Here is a 24562-nt window from a genome sequence, read left to right on the forward strand (position 1 = left end):
AAGATGAGAGCTTGCTTAGTAATGAGATCACTGAAGAGGAAATTAGTCCAACAAAGATCCATCAGTGAAGTCCACAACTCATACTAAAGTGCAACTTTAACAACCATTAACAATTTTCATGGTACGACCTTATGTAAATTTAGAGTAGCACCACATAGATATATATAACTCAAACTAGAGTAGTAGCTAATGGATTTGTAACCATTATAATTCCAGCTAAATCAAGTCTAACCATCATATTTACAATCAGTACACGAGCTCAGAGCTTCTTCCATAGGAGACAGACAAAGATTAAGAGGACTACAATTACAACAGTTTTGAAGGAGAAAGAGGGTGGAGCAGCTGTTGGGTTTTGAAGATAGAAGTCATCATCATGAGCTAAGGGTGGATTGGAGTTGGTTCTTGACTTGAAGGTAGCAATTCCTTCTTTATAGGAGTTGTACTTTTTATAACAAGCACCACAAAACCTATGAATTTGTTCCTAACAGTCAGGGCGGTTGTAGTAAACTCCTGGCTCACGGCCATTGAACACAACATAGCAGGAATGACTCATCTCAAATCTGCACAACCTAAACAGGCTACCTCAATTTTCACAAGTATAATGTCAGTGAACAAGTGGTAGTGATCATCATTAGCATCAGTAGCAACATGTGTAGCTTAAACATTTATGGCCTTAGTCATGTGAATGATGGACACAAAGCATTGATTTGCTTTCGATGCCTTCCTCTTTTTTGAAACCAAATGGATAACTTAGTTGTCAACAAGGAGAAGACATAGAAAGCAAACATATGAGCTGCATCCTAATACATCCAACAGACATGTAGATATCATTGGCACAGAAATGTGGCCCCAGATATGTTACAAGTTCAAAATACCATAAGGACTCACTGGTGCCACTGGAGCATATGAAACAAAAATGTAGAATCAAGCAAGCACTGGACAGAAAAAATAGTTTAAGGCAGAAGCGAATGGTCTATTTGTTTGCCTAGACAGATAGGTATAATCAAGCAAGCACTTGACAATTAACAGGCCTAGATGCACACAGACATTTACAGTAAGAACACTAAACATATGCAGAAAACTAAGACACCAGCAGAAAACCAACCAGTGCCACCTCCTAGTTTTTTTCATCATCATTGGCCTAACTAGATCTACAACGCTACAATGTTTCTTGTATACCTCATGTTCAAGCAAGTACCAAAACAGTGAAGCGAACAGGAAAAGACGAGAAAAGGAGACCTGTGGATCGGATCTATAGCCTCTATCGCGGCACACGATAGACACGGACGCCAATGCAGCCATGCTCCACCGAGAAGACCCGCCGTCTAGCTTCCAAAAGGACGCCTGAGCCACCACAGCACACTAGGCATCCTCCGCTACTGCCGCCACCGCCGCTGCAAGTCCAACGGACATAAATTTGTTTCCACTTGTAGAGGATATATATATCCAATATATAGGTCAACCTATCCACATAGAGAACATATACTACTATAAGGACTCCAAAGACATATCAACACAACCAGGCGTCTAGTGCAATGGTGAAGACGGTCTATTCCTTGCTCTGTGTCGTGGGTTTGACTCCCAAGTCATTATGGTTTTTTTGAGTTTGGATTTATTATTTAACCCCGGCGGCAACAAGTGACACGTAAGCTGTCGGGTCCCACAGGTCAGATGGAGAAGGGTCCACAAGTGACACGCAAGCCATCGGGGCCCATAGGTCGGATGGAGAACGATCCACAAGTGACACGTAAGCCGTCGGATCCCACGGGTCGGATGGAGATGGAGAAAGGTCCCATAGGTACATGTCGTCGGGTCCCACAGGTTGTATGGATATGGAGAAAGGTCCCACAGGTACACGTGACACGCATGCCATCGGGTCCCACTGGTATACGTGACACGTAAGCCGTCGGGTCCCACAGGTCTAATAGAGTAGGGTCCCACAGGTACACGTCAGATGGAGAAAGGACCGAGCGGAGACTTTTATGACGAATTGTCAATGTCACGGATGAGTAACTACAGGTCCCACATGGACACGTCGGATGGAGAAAGGGCCATGTGGAGATTTATGGCTAAGTGGCGTTTGTTATAGATCGAATATTGTTCGTCACAGATGTGTAATTAGTTCAATAACGAAGCCCTGGTGGTCACAGTTCTAAATAAGATCGTCACAAATGAGCAGGAACAGTCGCGCGAGTGATCTGTGACGAAACCCTACGTTGTTCTATGACGTTTTTTGTGACGATATCTGATTTCGTCATAGATAAGGGGGTTTGAGGATCATCACCGATGATCTGTGATGAGACCGAAATATTCGTCATAAAAAGCGATTTTTATGATAGTTTCGGATTCGTCATTAAGATTTTCGTCATAGAAGTGAATATTTCTAGTAGTGCAAAGGGGCTGAAAATGCGTATTTTTGTCTCTTTCAGGTAGTGTCCAGATGCTTCTCCCTTCTATTGCAAGCGAAGATAAAAATACTAGATGCATACAAGGTTGATCCACTTCCTTGAGCTGCACCTATGGCATGTGGTCCTGCTCTCTAGGAGCAATTACTCGCCTCACTATCCGCTCATGAGAAGGATTTCCAAACAATAGCAGTACTAACAAAAAGAAAAGAAAAGTATGCATGATCTTAGCATGTAGAATTTGTTAATAACCAAGTACCAATGTAACACGACTGCCTTATCAAGGAACGCCACGATATAATATATTGATTGATTGAAACTGACACACCGCACCAGCAGCAACTCCACTGTAAGCTAACTGTTGTGCAGTGCAGTTCTACTGACACTTGATCCAAGACCATACATGACAACACATAACAGTACTTTAGTTACATGTAGGAGCGAGCATGACTCCGCCTAGAATTACAGCCCATCTAGAGTCAAGACACACGCTTATTCTTCTACATGCTTAGGAATGCATACATGTATGTTATAGGAGTTCCTTGTTTATTCTTTCCTGGTTAATTAGGTAGCAGATTCTAGATGTGAAGAAACCAATGTTGAAACGGAGGGGGTGTTGGTGACCATATCCGATCACACAAACGAAGGAAGAATCGTCAACCGTCTAATTGTCAAGTGTTTGGAGTCCAAAGCAACCATGCCGGAGGCGGAGGTGGAGTCGGAGCTGAAGCCAGAGCAGCAGGGGGGGTCATCTATCTCCAGCTCCGTCCCGTCTGCCCTGATCTTGCATAGCTTGCTTCACGAACTGCCCACGAACCCGCGGCCGCTGGTCGGCCAGCCTCTTCCTGCTCTGATACCGCACCTGAAAATGGCAGACAGCCATCAGAAAGAAACCAGTCCTATCCAATATAATGCTTTCTTAAACACATCATATAAAAACCAAGAAAAATAAATATATGCACTCCTTTTTTTCATAGCTTATTACTTTTTATGATGAGCTATTTTGCTGGTTCAGGTGATTTGGACATGAAAAAGGTTTTAAATCACAGCCTGAACCACAAACATGCAATTGAAAACAGGCTACCTTTTTCCCAAAGTTCCGATCTTTCTTTTTCTCTCTATATTTCTTTAGTTGTGTTTGTCGTGGTGTCATGCCAGCACCAAGCCGTTTGACATATGTGTCATTGCCACTCCCACTGCCACTCCCATTGCCACCTCCTGCATGTCCACTTTTGTGGATGGCCCCATTAGCAGTCTCCGTGTTTGTCCGTCCAGCATTTGCAGCAGCCGTGCTTCCACCAGCAGTAGTACTTCCATTCTGCCCCTTGGTTCCATTGTTACTGCCTGAGTTGCTCCCGTTCACACCATAGTTGGTAGCTTGACCTTCAAGTGGAGGATCAAATACGTTGGAGGAACCACATTGCAGGGCTCCCGACCCACCATTCTCCCGTGCACCGTCAAAATGGACGTAATGAAGGGTTGGACGAGGGTACTGTTGCATCAGGTTACTCTGCATGTCACCTGCAGGGTGACCTGCATTGTTGGCCACTTCATCAGCCTTCGCTTTCCCTCCTACTGCATTAGCTGGAACCATCATCGTCCAGTGCTGCACAGGCACAGGATGAAATGCTGATGTGTGTCCATTAGCCTTATTAATAGCTGATGAGGGCAACATCACCCTGTCCTTATTTGTAGTGGGCTTTGTCACAACATTCTTTGTAGTGGAACCCATGTCATTGTTATTGCTACTGCCGTTGGAGCCTTGTTTTATTGGAGCAGCATCTGAATTTGACTTCATGTTGTAAGTAGAATCTGTTTTCATAGCCTCTGAGCTGTTATCATGTGGCGAACAGCTCCCTACCAATCCTGTCCCACCTTGATTGGAAGCCGCAGATGTATGGTACCTTGCAAAAAAAGTAACAGTTAGTACGCAACGTACTGTTGCTTTCATAACTCACTAATGACACTGATATTATGTTTTGCACCTTGTAAAAGCCGAGAGATTTGATCGTCTTAATACATTCCGTTGTTCGACATCTTGGATTGTATTGGCACCATCTCCACATGATCTCGACCTCTTCAAACTCAACTCAAGCGATGGCAAAACATTATCATGGTTGTTCTTATCTTTCCCTTCTGGCACTTTGGAAGAGAGATTAGGGGTAGTATCTGCAGCTCTTGCTGCCTGCTGGGTATCCATGTTTTTGGCCATTGAACCAATTAGATCAGCAGCTCGAACAGTTGGCTCCTCTAAATTTTCCATCATTGACTCCTTCGAATTGTTTTCTGGTGGGCACTCACAATGTCCATCTGTTGCTTTGATAGGCCTCTCATTTGGGGAAGATTGGTGATCCATATATAAATTTCCAGGGCCACCTATCTCCAAGTCCTTTCCCTTAAAGTCGTCTGGAATCAACCACCAAACTTAATAAATAAAAAAAATCCAAGTAGTTTATTTCCATAGTGAATCAGTTGAGCGTACCATACCATTAGTGCCTTTTTGCTTCTTGCAGTTTCTGTTGCTCGTACCTGGTAGCCATCTGTTGCTACATATCTCTGACTTTGGGTGGATTACTTGAGCACAAGTGCTATCAGGTGGATCGGCTAACTGATCCAGAGACATAGCCTGTGGACTGTCGATCTCCACAGCACGCTTAGTCCATGAGCTCTGCGCCTTATAACAGATTAACGAGGAAACAAGTTAAAATGTGCCCGTGCTTTAATTTTGATATATCTACTCCACTGAGTGCTGCTGTTGTCAAACAATTCAGTTAGTAACATTGTGTATGTTGCCACTTTACAATTGGGATCTTTCAGTGCTACATGGTCTTAGACCCCACCTTCAGTGAGATAGCTTAGCACAGAAAGCCAGAAACAGAATAGAGGTATGGCATAGTGAAAAATAAACGATACATGGCTCGGTAACAAAATGAAAGAAAAACAAAATTTGGTTCATCACCAATCACCAATTATAGAAAGAGTAGAATCCACCCCGTTCATAACCCTTTAATGAAAATAATATGATTTAAATCATGAATTCATAAGTTCTGTGGAAAGGCAGTCCATGCATGTTTTAACCCTTCAGGTCCAATATGTACTTCCTAAGATTGAAGTTATACACTTTGTTAATACTTATCCAAACATTTCAAATAAAAGGTATGGGGTCAATATTGCGTTTACACGGGTAGCCGTCACCAACAAATAATCAACAATACTTTCTGGACCTAGTTATCATGCAGACATGTCCATACTGACCTAGCACTCCCGACAGTCTGACATCTCAAATGCCTCACTATTTTCACCTCATAAAAATTGTACTTAGCATTCTCTGAACACCACCCAACCTCACTAGATAACTAAATCCTGTCAACATGAAAACATTATCGTTTATCCTAATACATAGATGTGCTTGCAAGGTTTGACAAGCAACCATATAGCTTTATGTTTCCAAGACTACAAATTTGAAATTATGCACTTCTTTTGCCTCATAAGTAATCCACGCACCACAATGATCTGTCATCTTTCACACGTTACCAAGCTTTGTCTTCTATGTAATTTTTTCATGCTTATGTAGTAATGGTATACAATTATTAAAGGTACGTCCACCTGATTATTATTTGTAAGGAAAAAAACCCTCTTATTGGCTTGTCATTTCAGGTCATGTCTAGTGGTGTGATGGTAGGGTATAATATGCAGAACAAATATCTGTTGTTGCCCTTAGTTCATTTTATAAATACAGTAATGATTCCCTATGCTATTTTATCAGTAATAACTGAGTGGTACATAGGAGAAACTACGTTTATATCGAAATGCAACACATGTTCAAAAGAAATTTACAAAAGGAGCAAAAGATTATTGAAAATGACAAGTTGAAAAACATTTTTTCCATTGTGTTTAAAAGCTACTGTATATATCACTCCCAATACGAAATGTTCTCATGTGGGACAGACAAATGCAAATTTGGGACACAAATGACATTGAGAATAACAATGGCAAACATGAAACTTTCAAACTTGGTTCTTGTGTATACGAGCTTCTGATGTCAAAACTCATCGACTGTGCATATGAAAAATCCATTTGTTTCTGAACCAAAAATTCATCTCAAGCTTTTCTACAACCAAATATTTCTAAATGGATTCTGAACCAAGAACTGGTTACATTGAACCCTCGCTACTATTTAATAAAAAAGTGAGAATGCAACTAGACTAACATATACATGTATAAAATACAAGGGGTGCTATTGGATACGCAGCTCTCCTATGTGTTCGAGAAAAAAGTAAGATATTACGATCAGCACTTTTCTTTTGGCCTAAAAATAGAACAGAGAAAAGATGAACTTAAGTGTGTTAGGTGCAATAAAACCAAATCACACAGGCATTCTCTAGTTCATGTGCAAACTTTTAGAATTGAATGCAGATCCAGAGTAATGTACTCATTTATTTCAACCAGGAATACGATTCTTCTAGCATATATAGAAATAGTTATCCATAGGAAATCAACATTTAGTAGTGACAGGAATACACAGTCTAATTCTGTGGTTATAAATGACAATTAAATTTAGCTACTATGCGAATTGACCTGTAATATATTCCATTTGGTGATTATAGACAGTTGCACCAAAAAGTTTCTTGTATTCTAAGTGTTACTATATTCATAACTTGAACAACATGATAACAGCTAGTAAAAAGCTTTAGAGAAGTAAAAAAAGCATCAAAACCCATACTTGAGTGCCACTGCCATTATCACTGTCATCCCTTGCATTAAGTCCCATGCCTGCTTCATCGTCATCATGACCGTCGTTGCTACCACTGTTATTACCAGATTTGTTTCCACCTTTTGATTTGTCACACTTTTGCGTCTGAATTCCACTTTCACTTCCACTACCACTGGACTGAGTTCCAAACAAGTAAACTCTTGTTAGAGCAATTACATAAATTTACCCAGAGAACCATAAATAAAGTCTAATAATTAGAATAAACCTTGAAATTGAAGCAACAATTATCACTTGATAGATTTTCAAGAAAATATAATATGCAAACCAGACCGTCAACAACTTACGCTGTGACACCGTCTCCATACATGCTGCCAAAGGTTCTTAAGTTCATTCTTACGTATAGGCTTGACTAAAAAGTCAACAGCACCTTTTGACAAACATTTAAAGACTGTATTCATAGCATCATTCGAAGACATCACTGCACAGAAAGCACATCAGTTTAGAAGCTAAAAGCATTGGAACTAAATAAATGATGAACGCAACATTTTGATCATGATAAGAAGCATGCTGTAGAGTTGAGGAAAGTTACTTACTAATCACTGGAATATTCTTGCAAATATTGTGGCTCATGATCCTACCCAGCAGAGAAATTCCAGATACACCGGGCATAAAAACCTCAGTCAAAACAATATCTATGTTGCTTTGCATATCTTCAAGATAAGTCCATGCTTGCTGGCCATTTTCGGCAGAGATAACTGAAAAAGTTGGCTAGCATAACTCAGTTTTTTAAAGAACAACAATTGGTCAAAGACAACTGAAAAACATTATATATATGTAAGATTTTCATTAAGAGCCTATTTAGATCTCAAGAATTAGATTGAATTAGAATCTTATTGTTTGAGCAACTTGTTTAGGCCTGTTTGGAATTAAAACTACAATTCCAACCAATTCTGGTGAAGCCCATGAGACCTCTTCGTCTCATCCTCTGTTTATCACCACCACTTCGATCATCCTACTACATTCTTCTCGACAGCCTCGATCACCCTGCTACCGTCATTCTCGACAGCCTCTAGAATAAATCCTTGTCATCTATAATAGAATAAAAAAGACAAGAACCTTGTTTTCCAAAAATCCCTAAAAAAGAAGAAAGTATCCCTCTTTCTATAAGATTTAATGGAAATTAATAAATCTTTTAATATAATTGCTATGCTTAGTGTGTGACTCGTTAGTTTTTTATTTAGGGTCAAAGTTGAAAAAAAATTGTCTGAACCCTACTAAAAATAGAAAAAAACTTAGTAATGATAGAAAATTAACTAATAAAGTAGCTCACACACTTTGCAATTCATGTCCGCTAGGCAAACATGTGTGTGTCTGCCATTTAGTAGCTCCTTCTCATGCCCCAAACAAACTTGTTCCTCGCTCCACTGCATGTGTTTTTTGGCATACCCATCTTCTCAATAGGGATACAACTGCCTCTATACTGTCTATCGGCACATTATCATATCCCATCAAGTCATGCGTGTTCAATGAATCATGTTTCGCCTTGGCTACCACATGTCCTCCTCTTTTGACTTCCTCACATGCACTACCGAGAGTATTCTGTCCTCCCTAGACGTTGAGCACTAGCTGCTCAAGTTAGTTGATCCGCTGTCCTCCAGCGTTAAGCACCTGCGTCCCCCTAAAGTGGTGCCCCTCCCACAGTGGTGGAGCCAAGATCTACAATTTCGGTACTTCCAAGTTTAAAAAAGATACAAAAAATGCTATAAAGTTCGTTCAAACGCTAAAGATGCTACAAGCAATACTTACAAATTGGGATGTGAGGTTCCTCGCCAACGTTGTTGGCCTACTGCACGATTCAGTTGTTGCTAGCCTACCCCCTCTGCAGCGAGAGCAGCTAGGCCATTAGGTGTTGCCTACTGGCGGCCTATTACACAACTTCAATCAACAACGCCACACTGCTAAAGCGTTGCCCATGCAAGCCCTGCTCTTCACCAGGCCACCAAGAGTGGCAGCACCCACCTAGACACCAAGCGTTGGCTTGCCCTTGCCACATCGGCGTGCCACGAGCCCTTCGCCTTGGGACCTAAACATTGCTCATCATAGCTGAAACTTGGATTTTACCAATTTGCCAAGTTGGAAGAATGCAAAACGGCAAGGAGTGGGGAGAGGAGAGGCCGTTAAACCAAGAGGAATGTTTGCATAAGTGCTCCTCACGTGTCTAATGGATCATCGAGGTAGGAGATGTGGGCACATGTGGCCTCATGGGCTGTCAACTATAGTTAGCAGGCCGACCTAGGACTGGGAGGGGGCGGAAGGTTGGGAGGGGGGTGCTTTGCATTGGCGTTAGGCTGAGTTGTAAGTAAATAAACAGAAATTTTGGCTCGATACGACATATACATATAACATATGTCATATGTATGTACTTTACATATACTTGATTTTTTGGTAAAAAAAAAAGGTATTCCCAGGAATACGTAGGCAACAATGTGGTTCTGCCCTGCCCTCCCCACGAGCATGTCCTAACTGCTTATAGATGCCACATGCTCCCTCTAGTCATGCCGCTGCAGCAGCATGCACGTCTGGTGTCTACTCTAGTAGCCAGTGAGCCCATTGAAGACGTCCATGTCTTGGCTCTTAGTGGGCCTATTTTGCATGTGCATGTGTCCCCTGGCATTGTCCAGCATCACGCTCAAGGCTAGTGATGGCATCCCAAGTATGATTGTCAAATAGGCCGATTCAGCACCTGGGTCATCAAGGCCCACGGATGCTCCAAGCACTAGGGAGTCTGTCACCTGAACCCACCGTGATATGTGTAGGCTTCAAACAGGCCAACCTGTCTATACCGGCATCAACCGCCTCACTTCTAGCCACAACGACAAGGACACTCATCTAGTGTATGTATGATCTCGTCCCATACATGCGCATGGCCCTTTGTGTTGCTCGACATGCTCATCGCCCATGCATATAGGTGTCAATGCATCATACTTCGCAAATGCAACCTCCTCCCTTTCATCCTTGGTGACAGGAGCAAAAACCAGATCTCTTCGGCAGGTATATTAGCTCAGCTTTTCCGCCACTCACGTCATCCCGACGAACTACTTGTCAGAGGTGGCTTACTAGAGAGAAAGAAGAGAAAGGGTACAAATTTAAGGTTTTGTTGTAAATAGGATCTAAGCCATTGAAGCTGAGGGGGCACCTGATGGCCCTACTGCCATCAAAGGTGACTACATCAAAGTGGTTGCTTACATAGGTACATCAAAACATATGCATTAACCAAAACATAAAAGAATGATTGCCAACACTTGGACATGAATAGGGCCAAAGTGTGAAGGGTATCAAGGAATGAAGGAAACGACACAAGGGGTAACAAGGTAGCAGCTAATACATTAAGTAGCTCAAATTAAACAGTTCTTTTGGTCAATCTGAAGCTTGAGTTGAGTATTAGCTGGAATCTTGATATGGTGCAAACAATTTTTCTAACCAGTAGCCGGTGGGTAGGCCAATGCTTGTGATGGATCGGCCACTAGGGCCTAGGGCATTGAAGTTGTCATTTTGTCACTATGAACCCTGAAATTCTCCGGGGCTTCATGTCACCCCTCATGTTGTGTGAAGGAATTTTGTTTGGTTTTATCCATTCGTGAAATAAAACTCCTGGAGCAAAGCTAGCGGCTATCGATTTGAATCCATGAGTACATGGTAAGATTAACAGAGCAGGGCTATGCTAGATAAAAGACAGTTTTTAAGTAACAAACAGAGGAGGGGCAGAAGGATGAACAAACCGTGGTACATGCAGTGACGAAGAAGGGCACTGACCACCTGCCTAGTTGAATCATCACTCTCCACGAGCAAGACGTTGATAGTCTTCTTCTGGAGGAAGCGCTCCCAGCAGGCCTGCTGCTGGTGGTTTTCCATATCATCATGCTGGAGTCCAGGGGTTGGCCTGCTGAGCAAGCCATCTGATGGGCCACTGTTCCTCGGATTGTCATTCCCAAGCATCCTGGCATCTCTGAGGGAAGGCCCGTCCACGGCCAGATGCTGACAGGGTCCTCGCATCAGCCTGACTCGAAGAGGTAGACGAAAGTGGTGGGATTGATTCGAGGCAAGTCTTTGGTTAATGAATAGACGGTGGGGCGCATGTTACTCTTGGTTTGCCTTCAAGGGCACCCCGTCTGCATCCAATAGCTCAGAATTATTTCTGCATGCAAATTAAACAAGTGTTGAGGAGACCCCTATATTATACATATACAGATGATACTCGAAGAAGGTATGCTATGTCATGTACCAGTGTGATTGCTGCGAGCGAATGACAAAACCAATAGCTAGGCATACCAGACAAAACAAATCTAATTAGAATTGTCCTCGATCGTAGCTAAAACAAGTAAAGGATCATATCTCTGGCCCTCTTTGTCTGGGAGGAGAAAGAGGGTAGCGTCATTTTGATATTCACATTAAATCGAGCCCTCTGAGAAATTAATGGAGAAAGAAGTGGATGCGGTCATGCAAGCGGAGAGGCTAGCAGGAGTAGAGGGGAAGGAAATACCTGTCTGTCTGTCAGACAATTTTGCGGAGGGCCCCCGCCACGACCGTAGCGTCCCTCTCCCTCCCCGCAACGCCCGAACCCAACCCTAGCTCCCCTTTCGTTCTCTTCTCTTCGCCACCGCCCCGCGATGCTCGCCTCATGTGTTGCTTGTTGCTTCCATCGCTCGACCACGGGGGGTCCGTGCAAACTTAGCGGACACAGCGGCGCAGAGGAGCGTGGGGAGGCATGCGACATAGCCTATGCGTCGATCGGGCAGAGCTCGGCGGCGTCAGCGGCGTCGCTGCCTACCGCTCGTGACGCCAGTCTCTTGATGGCGGTGGGGGGCTTCTATGCCACGACGGCATGTTCTCCAGGGCTTCTACGCCACAGCAGCGGGTTGTCCAGGCGTGGGGATCTAAGCCGAGCGACTTCGGCACGTTAATCTAGCCCGAACGGCTGAGCTCCAGATCCCCTACCGTCGCCCCTCCCTATCCCCAGTCGTTGCTTCTACTGACGGAGCAAGGGAGCCAAGATCCTCCTATTCGGCCTCAACTACGCCGGGAAGACCAGGTTGCTCAACATTCGCAAGAATTAGGTACATAACCAGCCCCGTCTGCCCCAGACCAGGTCGGATCCTATCCATTTAATAACTGGACCTATCTGATTCATGATTATCTCGATCATTGCAGCAGCACAGACATTGCAGGAGTTGAAGATTTCTGATTCAGCCTCTCCACTGTTGCACGGCGCTGGCGGCAGCTCCTACTAACCCTGACATACAAGGATTGGCTGAAGCAGAGCCACCTCTGACACACAGGGCGCCCTCTGCTCCTTCACAAACCGCTCCTCTACCTCGGATCAATTTTGTTAGAATGTTCAGGATTACTTGTATTTAAATGAGATGTATTAGGTTCAGACAAGAAAATGAGTTTAAGGGTCAGCAAATTTTTGATTTGTGTAACAAGAATCAAAGCGTTTCTGTCTACTCCTACAATATTGTGCTGATGCACCGCAGTGGAGGAATATGGGAGCCTTGCTACCTGTAAGGTTGGTGTATCATTATACAATCATGATCTTTGCATTTTTCTTTCTTGTTTTTCTTCACAGCTTATTTCAACAATTTAAGCTACTTGTTGATGTCTAAATGAGACCTGGGTCTGTCATGGCTTGTAAATTCTTGAGTATGAAACTGCCAGTCATTACTTATTTATATCTAGGTAGTTTGATAGTGAGATATGTCTGATAATGGTTTATTTTTTTCCTTTATTGGCAGCAACCACATCTTCTGTCATGTTTTTTTTTATAAAGACTCATATATATACTATCACTAGAATTCTGATATTCAATGTTTTGTTTATATAAAATGGGAGTGACGATCAACTAACTGCTTATCTTGAGAGGCCGTATTTATTTAAAGAAGAATCTCTGTAGCAAGGAATTGAAGGTCTTTGCTGCTGAATACTAACCGCCTTATATATATTTAGTTGCTTGTGATCACAATTCATTTTCTCCAATGAGTTCTACTACATGTTGTATTTTGTTGCAATAGACACATGAGGCTCAGGCTAAGGGCACGCTAGCTGATTTGACCACCCAAGCTCGACTTGGAGAAGTTTCCAGTGAAGTTACCCTTCTAACTTGACTCTGTGTCTTGCAAATTCGAGGTTAGTGACATGTACACCAAAGGTTTTTGCATTTACTATTCCACCGTAGGTTACTGTTAGGCTATTTCTACTTATTTTCTATTTACAATCATTTATATTCCTCTATGTACATTATAACTTTATGTTAGCGATCTACTGTTAGGTTACATATTTGTGCCTTTTCTGCTGAATTTGCTTCTACAATCATTTCTATTTATCTATGTACACTATAACTTTATAGGTTAGAAATAACCTGAGAAATGAGGAAAATACAAGTTCCAAATTTAATGTTTGCTGCATCAGCATCTTGTTTGTGTTGGGGTACCTCCTTTTACTACTCATAGTAGGGACACTCATAACTGGGTTGTTGTCGTCATAATTCCTGATCAGGTACCGCAGCTGGTGTGGACATGGTGCTGTCATAACAATCTCATTTGACATTACAGTAAGCTGCACCATGACCATACCGTTTTGTTAATTGCTAATTTCTTAGGGTGCTGATCTGGATGACTTTTAATGAGATGCGGGAGTCTGCAGCGCAAAAGGTTTGAAACAATGTGCTGAACTGCCAGATCATGCCTTGAGCTCAGCCATGGAGAGATTCTTCCTTAGAGATGCAGCAAGAGTTGATTTCTTTCGGCCCTTCTGTATATACCTTTTGGTTTATTGTAATTATGATGGGTGAGACCTTTGTGAGAGCTGTGTGCCAATTGAATGGTTGGTTTTGCAGTAGTGGATCTATAAGATTTGTTATTTATGAATGATTTCTGGATGAATGGAATTGTGATAAAATTATCCATGCAATCATGAAGAGAATGACCTTTGATACTGTTTGATTAGAAGAAAATTCTCAATATTTTGGTTGGTAGGGCGGGCAAAGCGCGCAAGAGTTTCTAGTGTGTAATGTAAAAAATGGAAGGGGATGCAGCTAGTCCTAGTCCGCCAATCAATTCACAACCACACTCCCTCCCTGAGTAATAATAAGTACAAATAAATATACTTCCTTAATAATAAGTAAGAAAAATTTACATCCATGATTGGTCTGTGCCCCCGACCGCAATAGAAAGAGAAATCGGCTCAGCATACGCCGCCGCCGCCAGCACACCTGTAGCAGCAAGCAGTGGCGGCTGGCTAGTTAATACTAGGAAGGAGTTTTACCTTAATTAGGGCCAGCAGCTGAGTCAGGAAGCACAGGGAGAAGGAGACATGGTGGCTGGAAGACGGGAGGAGGATCTTGCCCCTTGTTGGAAAGGGAGGGGAGCAGAAAGACTCCAGGGAGGGGAACGGGAACAGGAACGAAGTGGCGGCGGCGGCAGAGAGAAGAGAGATGGTAGTAGATATAAGGGAGGGGGTCGAGGTCGGTGGCGGATGACGTGGAGCAAAAAGAAGTTGCTGGTGGCCCGCCATGAGATCCCCATGAGTGAAATCAAATCAAAATCCACGCGCTCCCGGTCTCTCCTCCTCCTCTTACTAGATCCATTCCACGTGCGCATCCGGCATCTCCCAACCCACGTGTACCCTGGTGAGCTGGGCCAGGCCAGGCCACAGGCCAGCCATCCAAATGGATCCACCAAGCACATCTGCAGATGCAATCCCCCAATCCCAATCCCAACCCGATCATCATCATCAATATATTACATCTTCTGTTACTGACAGATCATTATTATTAATTAATAATGAACGGATGGAAAAATCACAGTGCACGTCCCCATTCAACAACAGGAATTGAAGGACTTGTCACTGTACACATAATATAATAATAAGCCAACCAAATTCATAATAATCATCATATGTAACAATTCCCAATGAACGATCAAAACTAAAGTGAACTAATAAAGCTCAGCTCAAACTGTTAGAATATGGTCCAATCCAGAAGACGTTATAGATAGGTAAGCATCACTTGAAAATGACAGCAGCGCTAGCTAGGTAGCTAGCTAACTGTGGATCGGACAAGCATGCATGTCCAACCTCAGGTCCGAGCGAGGTTGCCACGCACGCCACTGAATTGATTTTATATATATAAAAAAAATAAAAAAGTAGCTTATTATTCCTAGCTAGGTGTCGAGCCTAATGGGTCACAAACATACCTTTATTTGCAAACAAAAGCTCAGACATGCATGGTCTCCGCTTTAATCTATTATTATTGTGCAGGATATGATAGATAATGTTATATATCCGTATCCTTATAAAAAAAACAGTCTAGCGTAATTTTGGACTATATATATATATAGTATGAATTGTATATAGGTATCTTGCAGAAAGAAAAACAACATGCAAAATGCCAGCAGGAGGGCAAGCGCAGCACAAATCAAAAGCCAACGGCAGAAAAATAATAATATGATCAATCAAAGGTGAAAAAATATATATAAACATTATTATTTTCTTTCTAATCTAGGAAATATGAGGGGAAACAAAAGGATTATTATGGCCCTGTTTAGATCGTCTAAGAAAAATGAGAATGGGAAAAAAATGATACTTATAAGATCTAAACATCACTTGGATTTCAGAATGAATGAGACACCAAATCCAAATGTTGATTCGGAGATTTTTGCTATGCAAGGGCATGCAATAATCAGTATGAGAATGAGATGCAATGCAATCAGCATCCCTCGTCATTTTCTAGCTAGCTAGAATTCAGATTCTGCACAATTATTTAGAATCACAGATCCAAACATAGCCTATATATATATATGCCTTCTCCAGCTGATGATTATATATTTGTGCTCCACCTTCTCCCATGCATGCATATGTATACTAGCTAGCTTTATGGACAGAAAGAAAGATGCATGTAAACCTAAAGAGCCAACCGCAGTCCAGATATATATTCGGAGTACCCTACCATGCGTGTCTATCTACCATATATAGCATCACTTTCGATCGCTTGGTGGATCGATCCGTTCAAAGTGCATCTTCCATTAAAGCTAGCGATGCAATGTATGTAGCACACAACACAAGTAGTAGTAGCTAGGATCAGAGGGCCATTATATTAATTAGAGGTCAACGTACACAAGAGATATACGTATATGATTAGAATAGACAAGGAACAAATTAAAACAACACGTTAATTACATGCATCTTCAGACGAGCGATGAACAAGTACGTTGTATTAATTAGTTGCATGCATGCGCGAGGCTAATAACAATTAAGACATACGCGGGGGCCGGGCCGGGCCGGGCCGGCAAATTAAAGCAAGCCATGCATGTCATCAGATTCTGAACGCATCGTCTGCTTTCTCTTATCCTTTGCGTGGTGTGGCTGAAGAGCATTGCTTTTTGTGTGCCTTGCTTTGCATCTTCTTTTGTTTTCCTCTTGTGTGGCTTCAGGTGAATCCTTTTCCCTCCTCATGCTTTTTCTTCCTTCCTCGTAGAGCTTTTTGGCCTTCAGCTGCACTTGGGGCAGAGAGCAACGGCCCATCCTCCATATTCTCCATCATCCTTCTTCACACTTCACTAGCTCCGATTATTCTTCACTGCTTTTTCTCAGCTTGCATGCTAGACTACATGGCAATGTTTGCTTGTTTGTTTTTTTTTATTGAAATTTCCCACCCACCTTTTTTGTTTTCTTTCCCAGTTAATTAAAAAGAAGCCTCAATGCGATCTTTTTTTCTAAAAAAAAAACAGAAAAAGATATAGTTTGCAATGCAGCAGGAGGGCAAGAAAACTTGTTTGTTGCGAAGTGTACAAACTAACTAAATTGTGTTGAAGAAAATATCAACCAAAGATAGATCTAACTAAACAGCATGGCCACCAAAAAGTGAACTTATGTTTTTCACGCCTAGCTAACTGGAATACATGTGTTGATGGTTCTATAAAGCAATATACAAATGAAGCATGTACAGGCAATTTTAAAAATATTATTTATCACCAAATGATTAAGATATTCGAAACTTCGTTTCTATGTTATTTGCTCAGTATGACAGTAACACTAGCTAGCTAGATAGCTAGTGTTTTCTCTAGAATCTCAAATACACTTCAATGGTAATAAAAATGCATTGCTGTGAAGAAATATTCTTCCCTAGCTTGTAATAATAAAGGATCAATGTCACAAATGAATATATTTCATGAGTCAGTAGTTGTCCTACTGATCAATTCATCGATCTTGTATGTGTATTATAAGGTCAGAAATGAAGGAACATTATATTATGTCTCTAGTTAATTTGAATTACTTTACAAACATATATCACAACCATAAGTAGATATTACTTGTGTAGGGATCAAAACATTACTATAAAACACAAGTAATATATGCAGTATGAACAATATGAAAAATAATGTTTTGATCCCTACACTGGCCGTGGACATTTGCACAGAGCTTCTCGACAAAGGAAACCTTACTGATCGTCCTGGCCTGAGCATCGACAGCTGCCGCCCGGGCAGCAGCAGTCTCCCGTAGAGCACGAGCCGACTAACCTCGCTCCTGGCGTCGGAGCGCGGGTCGCGAATCGCATCCCGATCACGGAGGGGCTCATGGACTTCCCGGAGGCCGGGGGGAGAAGACCCCTCCGGTTCCGCAGGGCGCGTGCCCGGAGAACCGCCCGACCTCTAGCATCGTGGCATGAGTAATGGCCCAAAAAAGATTAAGGAGATCAAAACGGAAGGGCTCTGGCAACTAAGAAAAAGATCGCCTTACACAAGGCGCCGTAGATGGGAGCGGAGACTTGGCGGAGGCCTGCTCCCCTCCGGAGGGTTCTTCGCCAGCGCTTCCCATGATCCATCACTCCGACCAAAGACACGACTCGCTCGAGCCTGGAGAGAAGGCAAAGGAGTACCGCAAGAAGATAGAGAAGAGCGGTTGCCTCGCTCTTACCTCTCTCGTAGATTAATGGCTAAACCAGGCACACTGGGCTCTTCGGGTTTTGTGCAAATTTAATACAGATTTAATTGCTGTGGATTTCCAAGCAACAGGTTGCAGCGGGTGCATTTAGAAAAGAGTAATAGATATTCTCCAGCGCGTTACAATCACATAGTATCGGACTTTCTCACTTGTGCATTCATAAAAGAGTAGTACACATTGTGCCAACGATTAACATTTATACAATGCCTGACGCGGGTGAAAGCATTCAGTCATTGTCCGGCGTGTTACAATTACATAGTTTGGGACTTTCTCGCATGTGCATTCAAAAAAGAGTAGTACACATTGTGCCAACGATTAACATTTGTACAATGCCTGACGCAGGTGGAAGCATTCAGTCATTGTTCGGCGTGTTACAATCACATAGTTTTGGACTTTCTCGCGTGTGCATTCAGAAAAGAGTAATACACATTGTTCTAACGATTAACATTTATAATGCCTGATGCAGGTGCAAGCATTCAGAACAGAAATACACTAACATGGATTACTAAGTTACTAAGTTAATAAGGCCCTTGTGCATTTCACTGTCGATGGCAAGCAGATCTGGCATCAGGAGCCGCATCCACTCCTGGCACTAGGCCACAACCTCCTCCTCTATGGGTCACGCATTGAACAACTAGCGCTGTAGCCTATCGGTCCATTTCTCCATGAAGCGCTTCAGGATCTTCTTCATCATCGACTTCGGCGACACAACCGGCTTCCACCTGGTAATGAGCATGTGGAACATGTCGTACCCTTCATTCAGCGGACAACACTAATGGCAATGAACCAGGACACCAAGCGCGGTACAACAAGCTTGTCGACGAATGGCGTCCACCAATCGGTCCCACCAAAAGCGAGCTCATACTGTAGGACCATCTTGTCATCGCAATTTGTCGTGAAGACCCACCTACACAGAGCACCCTGCCAATCGTATCCAGGGAACTCACCCTTTAAGAGGTCAAGCATTTTCCTGGGTGACATCTCGGACGCCCACCTCATCAGGTACCCACGCGTCTGTAGCTGCCATTTCTCTCGGCGGTGGCTTGTTGCGGACATTTCCAAGTCCATGCTTCAGGTAAGGCATGATGACCCCATCGACAAACTCGTTCCAATCATTAGGCCAAGCCGTTTGCTTCCATGGCAGCACAATGTCATAATTTTGGTGTGCATTTTCACTAGTACACTTCAATAGGAGCTTCTAGACCACATTCAGTACCTTGGTGAGCATCGGCTGTAGCAAGTCTTGGGCGATGGTCGATATCCACAACTGTAGAAATAAGTTGACTAGAACAGTCTCCTAGGACGCACAGTACCTATTTATGGTGTTGGACAGTCTGGGCAAGACTACATCATCCAGGAATTCCCTAGCGTGAGGGAGCTCTGGCGACAGGTTGTGCAAGAAATGTACCAGTTATTCCTGCTGTGCGAACCTGGTGGGAGTCCATGTCTCCTTCAACCATTTCATAATGGGGCCAACCACCAGTTCAATGAGCAGCCTGGCATATGGCGAGGAGGCAGACCCATCGTCCAAGAGTATGTACTTGAGCTTGCTCACCAGCTCCATCTTCCTGTTCGGTTGCTCCAATGGATCATACCACGTCAACTGCTTGAACATCTCCTGCAGGATAGGGACCAACATCTTGCTCGCTGTGTCCGGTAGGGACATCAAACAGGAGGGATACTCAGTCAGCAACTTCATGAACTCACTGATAACCGTATCCAAGATGACCTTGGTGTGGCTCTCTGTCACACCTAATTTTAAGGACAAAATTGAATGCACAACATATGTATGTCAGGATCAATTTATTCATACATATGTCGACTTCATTATAGTATCATAGCAAAGTTGCTTACATAACGAAAACTTTATTACAAAAATGACCCATGGATCTGAAAGAAAATCTTATAAACTACTAGTGGAAAGGGACTCCATCTCCACAGGAAGGTTGATCGGGGTAGCACTAGCCTAGTATACATCGTCAGGGTCAAAGGCACCATCTTCAATGTACTCCTTCTCATCGTTTCCAGCATATGGGTGGGGTAGCAAGGGGGACAAAGAGGAAGGGTGAGTACATCAAAATGTACTCTGTAAGTATAGGAAAACTATGACATGAGGGCCAACACAAGGAAAGGCTTACAAGGTTTGACACAAACACTTAAGCGACACATCCTATTTTTCCTTAAATCCTTAGCACCTATTTATCTAAGTGAGACTTGCCTTCTCCTCAGAGAACCAAACCATACTTGGATTCCATCCAAACACCACACTTGGATTCCATCCAAGCACCCAACTGAACCTTCCATTCCCTTACCAAAGGGAACCACCCATCTAAGCCAGAGCCATCTAATCCCAAAGAAGTCCAAGCCGCTCTTAACCATGAGCACAATTGATATACTAGTTTACACTCTGCAGAGATTGCACACTTTCACCACGAGTCATGTTTTCCCCATTACGCTTCACACTGTCTAGGTGCTTAGCGGGGTCACACTATAAGGCCTTTACAAAGCCCCTCCAAGCCTGTTTTACACCTCCTCTAAGGTTCCACCACTAATAGTGGGTACCAACACCACTGCAGAAGTCCATACTTGAGCCACAAAAAACGACCTGATGTAGCATAACTTGGAGGAAACTAATTACTTGGCCAGGTCCATCCCATTCCAGCCTCATGGCTACGCTGTTAAGCCAGGTTACAGGCTTCAAGAACCAGTCCTTAGAATCTAGGTAGGAACTAGCACAAACCCATTCCACCGTTACTAACTTTCCACCGGAAAACATTTACCCAAAAATCTGGCACATACCACCACCAAGACCATCCATCCTGCCAGAATCCCTAATCACCATGTTGCTAAAAAATTACTGTCCCAAGGTTGCATAGATCATTAGTCAATATTAAATTGTAACCATGATTTTGGTATGTTGCTCCTAGGGAATGCATCTGATAATAATGCCAATAGTGCATCAAAATAGTTGTTGCTAACTTGATAGTGGGACTTGATATAGAGCAACCTGACAAGGAAAGAGAATCTTGAGTAGGTAGATCTAGAAGAAACTGATTGCTTCAAATCAGCCAACACTCTTTTAAACTTTGGCTCTCTTCTAGCCCGCTCTTCAGATGTTAACAGGTTTCTAACTAAATCATCAAAATCCAACCAACATGATGAGATCCATGCATATTTGATGGCTCTATAATGTCAGTATTTGAAGATTCTTCCCCATGATGAATCCATCTGGTGTATGTGGGTGACATTTTGTATACAAGTAAGTGGTCCTTCATGTCCTACCAAGTACGATCCACCTGGTTAAGATAATTTCAACACGGGCAAGGGATCTTTTGCCCTGGGTATCTTTGTGTCGGTGTTTTTTACCAGTAGATATTTGGTTCTTGGTCGTCTGTCAAACGCAACTTGGTCGTCTGCTAGTAGTCGGGTGGTTTGTTGTTCGGGTACGAAGAGGTAGCCTAGGTTGCCAACATCGACTTTGATCCCGATCGCCATGCAAGCTGATAAAGGTGTGTTGTTGGGAGATGAGCTTCTTCTAGTGCCATCCCTGGGTCATGCTGTCTTGTCAATCCCATTTCACACGCAAGCTAGGGGCGCGTAGTCGTCTATAAGTCAGAGCGCTACGACGGTTCGATTCCCCATGAATGCGCGTGGTGGAGATTTAATTCCTTTTTAATTGAGACGGCGGTTGAGATTTCTAGAAAGGTGGCTTGTTCCTATTTAATCAGGCCCACTCATGATGAATCTGCAACCTCCATTCCCAACTCTTGTAGCAAAGATGAGGCAAAAAACCAACGGCCGTAAACATCCCCACAAAGTGTCGCGTCTGCTACTCGCGGCGTCGCCCAGCCAATCGGCCATGGCGGCAGTGTCAAGTAGTATGCCATTGCCTCCGCCATCTATGACCGTGTCTCTGTCCTCGACGTCCTCCAGAGCCCTAGCCCTAGTGGCAGCATTGCCGCTGGCAATGACGCCGGTGACTCCAGCCCTAGCAGTCCTAGGAGGGGAAGCTGGGGTCGATGAAGTTGCCGCGTCGGGGTCTCTGGCCAGGCCCTCGACCCAGCAAGCACCATCTGCACCAGAGGTGGTGATGGAGCTATCTGACTAGGATGAGCCGAAAGGCTCAACCCCACCGGTGGGTGTTGCTCCCGCCGCTTCGGTCATCTCCACCACCCCTGTCACCTCTATTGACTCCGCCATCCCCAACATCCCTAGGCTCCTCAACTCCTTGCACCACCGGCCAGACACGAGCTGTGATGAGGAGATTGTGAGGAAGCTTGTCATCGAGCTGAATCGAGAGGCCATTGGCATCTCGGGGGATGGTGGCCTTGTGATCCTCAGCAGCGATGATGAGGAAGAGGCTGCCGAGGAGGAGGAGGTCAATGAGGAGGAGGAGGAGGAGGTGAAGCACAAGCCCATAGGCGGTGAGTCATCATCGAGGAGCTAGACTGCTCCCATCTCATCATCAAGCCCTATAAGGAAATTAGTGACAATCAGAGGTGAAGGACGAGCCCGCAGGCGGTGGGTCACCGTCAAGGAGCTAGGCTGCTCCCATCTCATCATCAAGCCCTGTAAGGAGCTTGGTGACAATCGGAGGTGGCATCTGCTCCATTCATCTTTGATTAGGGTTCTAGTTTATCCATTTGTAAATCCATCTTCATGGATTATCAATGAAAAGTCTAGTCCCTGATATGAATTATTGTTTTGTGTTTATCCACGTTTTTCAAACTATTCCATGCTCGAGTTGCCGCGAGCAGAGTCACGGCACACTTTACACATGGACACAATCCAAAGTTGGGATTACTTTAGCGGTGTCATCCTGATTACTGAGTTTAGCCACAGCCCCTAGCTATAGACTAGTCGGGCTGCTATAGTCGGGTTGGAGCTTTACTCATAATTCGGGTGCAAAATATCTTAAGTACAAATTATTCACAAGGCACCGAATCGCCAATTTTATTCTATGAATAAAAAAGTGATAGTTTTCCTTATGAATAACAGCTAGCGTGGTAGTCTAGGTGCACATTACGACTGCCGAGCGATTTTTGGAGGTTTGTGCGCGACAGGCGGCCATTTAACCCCTCACCTCGCTTCGGTCGCAACCACTGCGCCTATTCTCCTGCTAAGCATTTCTAATCCCTGCCTTTTGCCTTTTTGCTTGCCCTCTACTTCTCCCTTTCACCACCTCCATGGCCTCAAGCTCTGAGCACAATGCTACCGCTCGTCACGAGGAGACCACCACTTCGGAGCCCCAGCCCCTAGCCTAACTGAAGGAGGAACCCGAGGACCTGGCGGAGCCGACGGTGCCATTGGTGGTCGCCCAGTTGAACGAGTACTGGACAACCTTGATGACATCAGAGGCGAACCTAGAAATACTGAGGGTGCGTGGTCCGTAACTGCAACACTATGACATGTAATATATTAAGATACTTTGTTAGTCTTACATAATTCTTCTTTCTATTGCTATTTTGACCTATCATCAAGCGAACAGTTATACTTTTAGTAGCCAAACTTGAGCGCTTTGTGTACTGTGTGTCAAAACCGTTTACTTGATTTAAGCTTAGCATGATCGAGAATTTTTGTAGACTAGTGAATAGTAGTATGATAGCCCCCTGACTCTTTATTTGGATATGTGTGACTTATCTGAATAAAGAGTAGCAGACTAGTCAAAGAAAACATTGGAATTGAACAGCCCTAGCCCTAGCCCCCGAGCGTATATGCTCGGCAAAACTAATACTAGCAGAGAAATAAAATTAAACAATAAATAAAACACTTATCTGGGTTGTATGCTGAGAAACAGAACACTAGGAACATAGTTTATTATGCATAAAAGCGTTGTAGCTGGTCCATGTTCCACGTATTCAGGAGCATATCCCCGTCTATCTCTGCTAGTCGGTATGCGCCTGGTTGGGCTATATCAACTACAATGTATGGACCCTGCCAAGGGGGTGTCAACTTAGTTTTATCTGTTGGTCTCGTTTGAGTACCAGATCACTGATACTAAGTGCCCGGCCGCGTACACGCTGGCTATGATATTTTCCGAAGGGCTTGCTAGTAATTCTTGACTCGAAACGCGGCTATATCATGCTTCTCTTCGAGGAGTTCTAGGTCGGTATAACGACGGTTAGCTTGATCTTCTTTGAAGCACATTGCTACTCGGGGCGAGTTTAGTCGGACTTCGGGGGGGAAGGACAGCTTCAGCCTCATACACAAGGAAAAATGGCGTTTCACCCATGGCCCGGTTAGCTGTAGTGCGCACTGCCCATTAAACTGTGGGGAGTTCTTTGACCCATTTTTTTATCATGGGCACCAAGCCTATAAAAAATATGGGTTTTGATCCCTTGTAGAATTATTCGGTTAGCACGCTCTACTTGACCGTTGGTCATCAGGTGGTAGACTGAGGACAGATAATGCTTGATGGCATGTCTTTCACAAAAATTCTCAAATTTTT

General features: G+C 43.6%; 1 protein-coding gene across 5 annotated transcripts; it reads right to left on the minus strand.

The window, feature by feature from the left end:
* Positions 1-2668: 2668 nt before the first annotated feature.
* Positions 2669-14603, minus strand: LOC136476850 (two-component response regulator-like PRR37). 5 transcript variants are annotated; one of them, XM_066474816.1, is made up of 10 exons: positions 14440-14603; positions 11261-11288; positions 10899-11176; positions 7713-7874; positions 7464-7597; positions 7129-7296; positions 4893-5079; positions 4391-4811; positions 3490-4309; positions 2669-3267 (listed from the first exon to the last, which is right to left on the minus strand). In XM_066474816.1, exons 3-10 carry the CDS (start codon positions 11170-11172, stop codon positions 3154-3156), a joined length of 2280 nt encoding a protein of 759 aa, XP_066330913.1. In that variant the 5' UTR covers positions 11173-11176; positions 11261-11288; positions 14440-14603; the 3' UTR covers positions 2669-3153. The 5 variants fall into 5 exon arrangements, with proteins under 5 accessions (XP_066330913.1, XP_066330911.1, XP_066330912.1 ...); XM_066474814.1 differs by having other exon boundaries at positions 11261-11314; XM_066474815.1 differs by having other exon boundaries at positions 10899-11288.
* Between the last annotated feature and the right edge of the window lie 9959 nt (positions 14604-24562).

Source organism: Miscanthus floridulus, chromosome 8, assembly GCF_019320115.1.
Source record: "Miscanthus floridulus cultivar M001 chromosome 8, ASM1932011v1, whole genome shotgun sequence".
NCBI lineage: Eukaryota > Viridiplantae > Streptophyta > Magnoliopsida > Poales > Poaceae > Miscanthus > Miscanthus floridulus.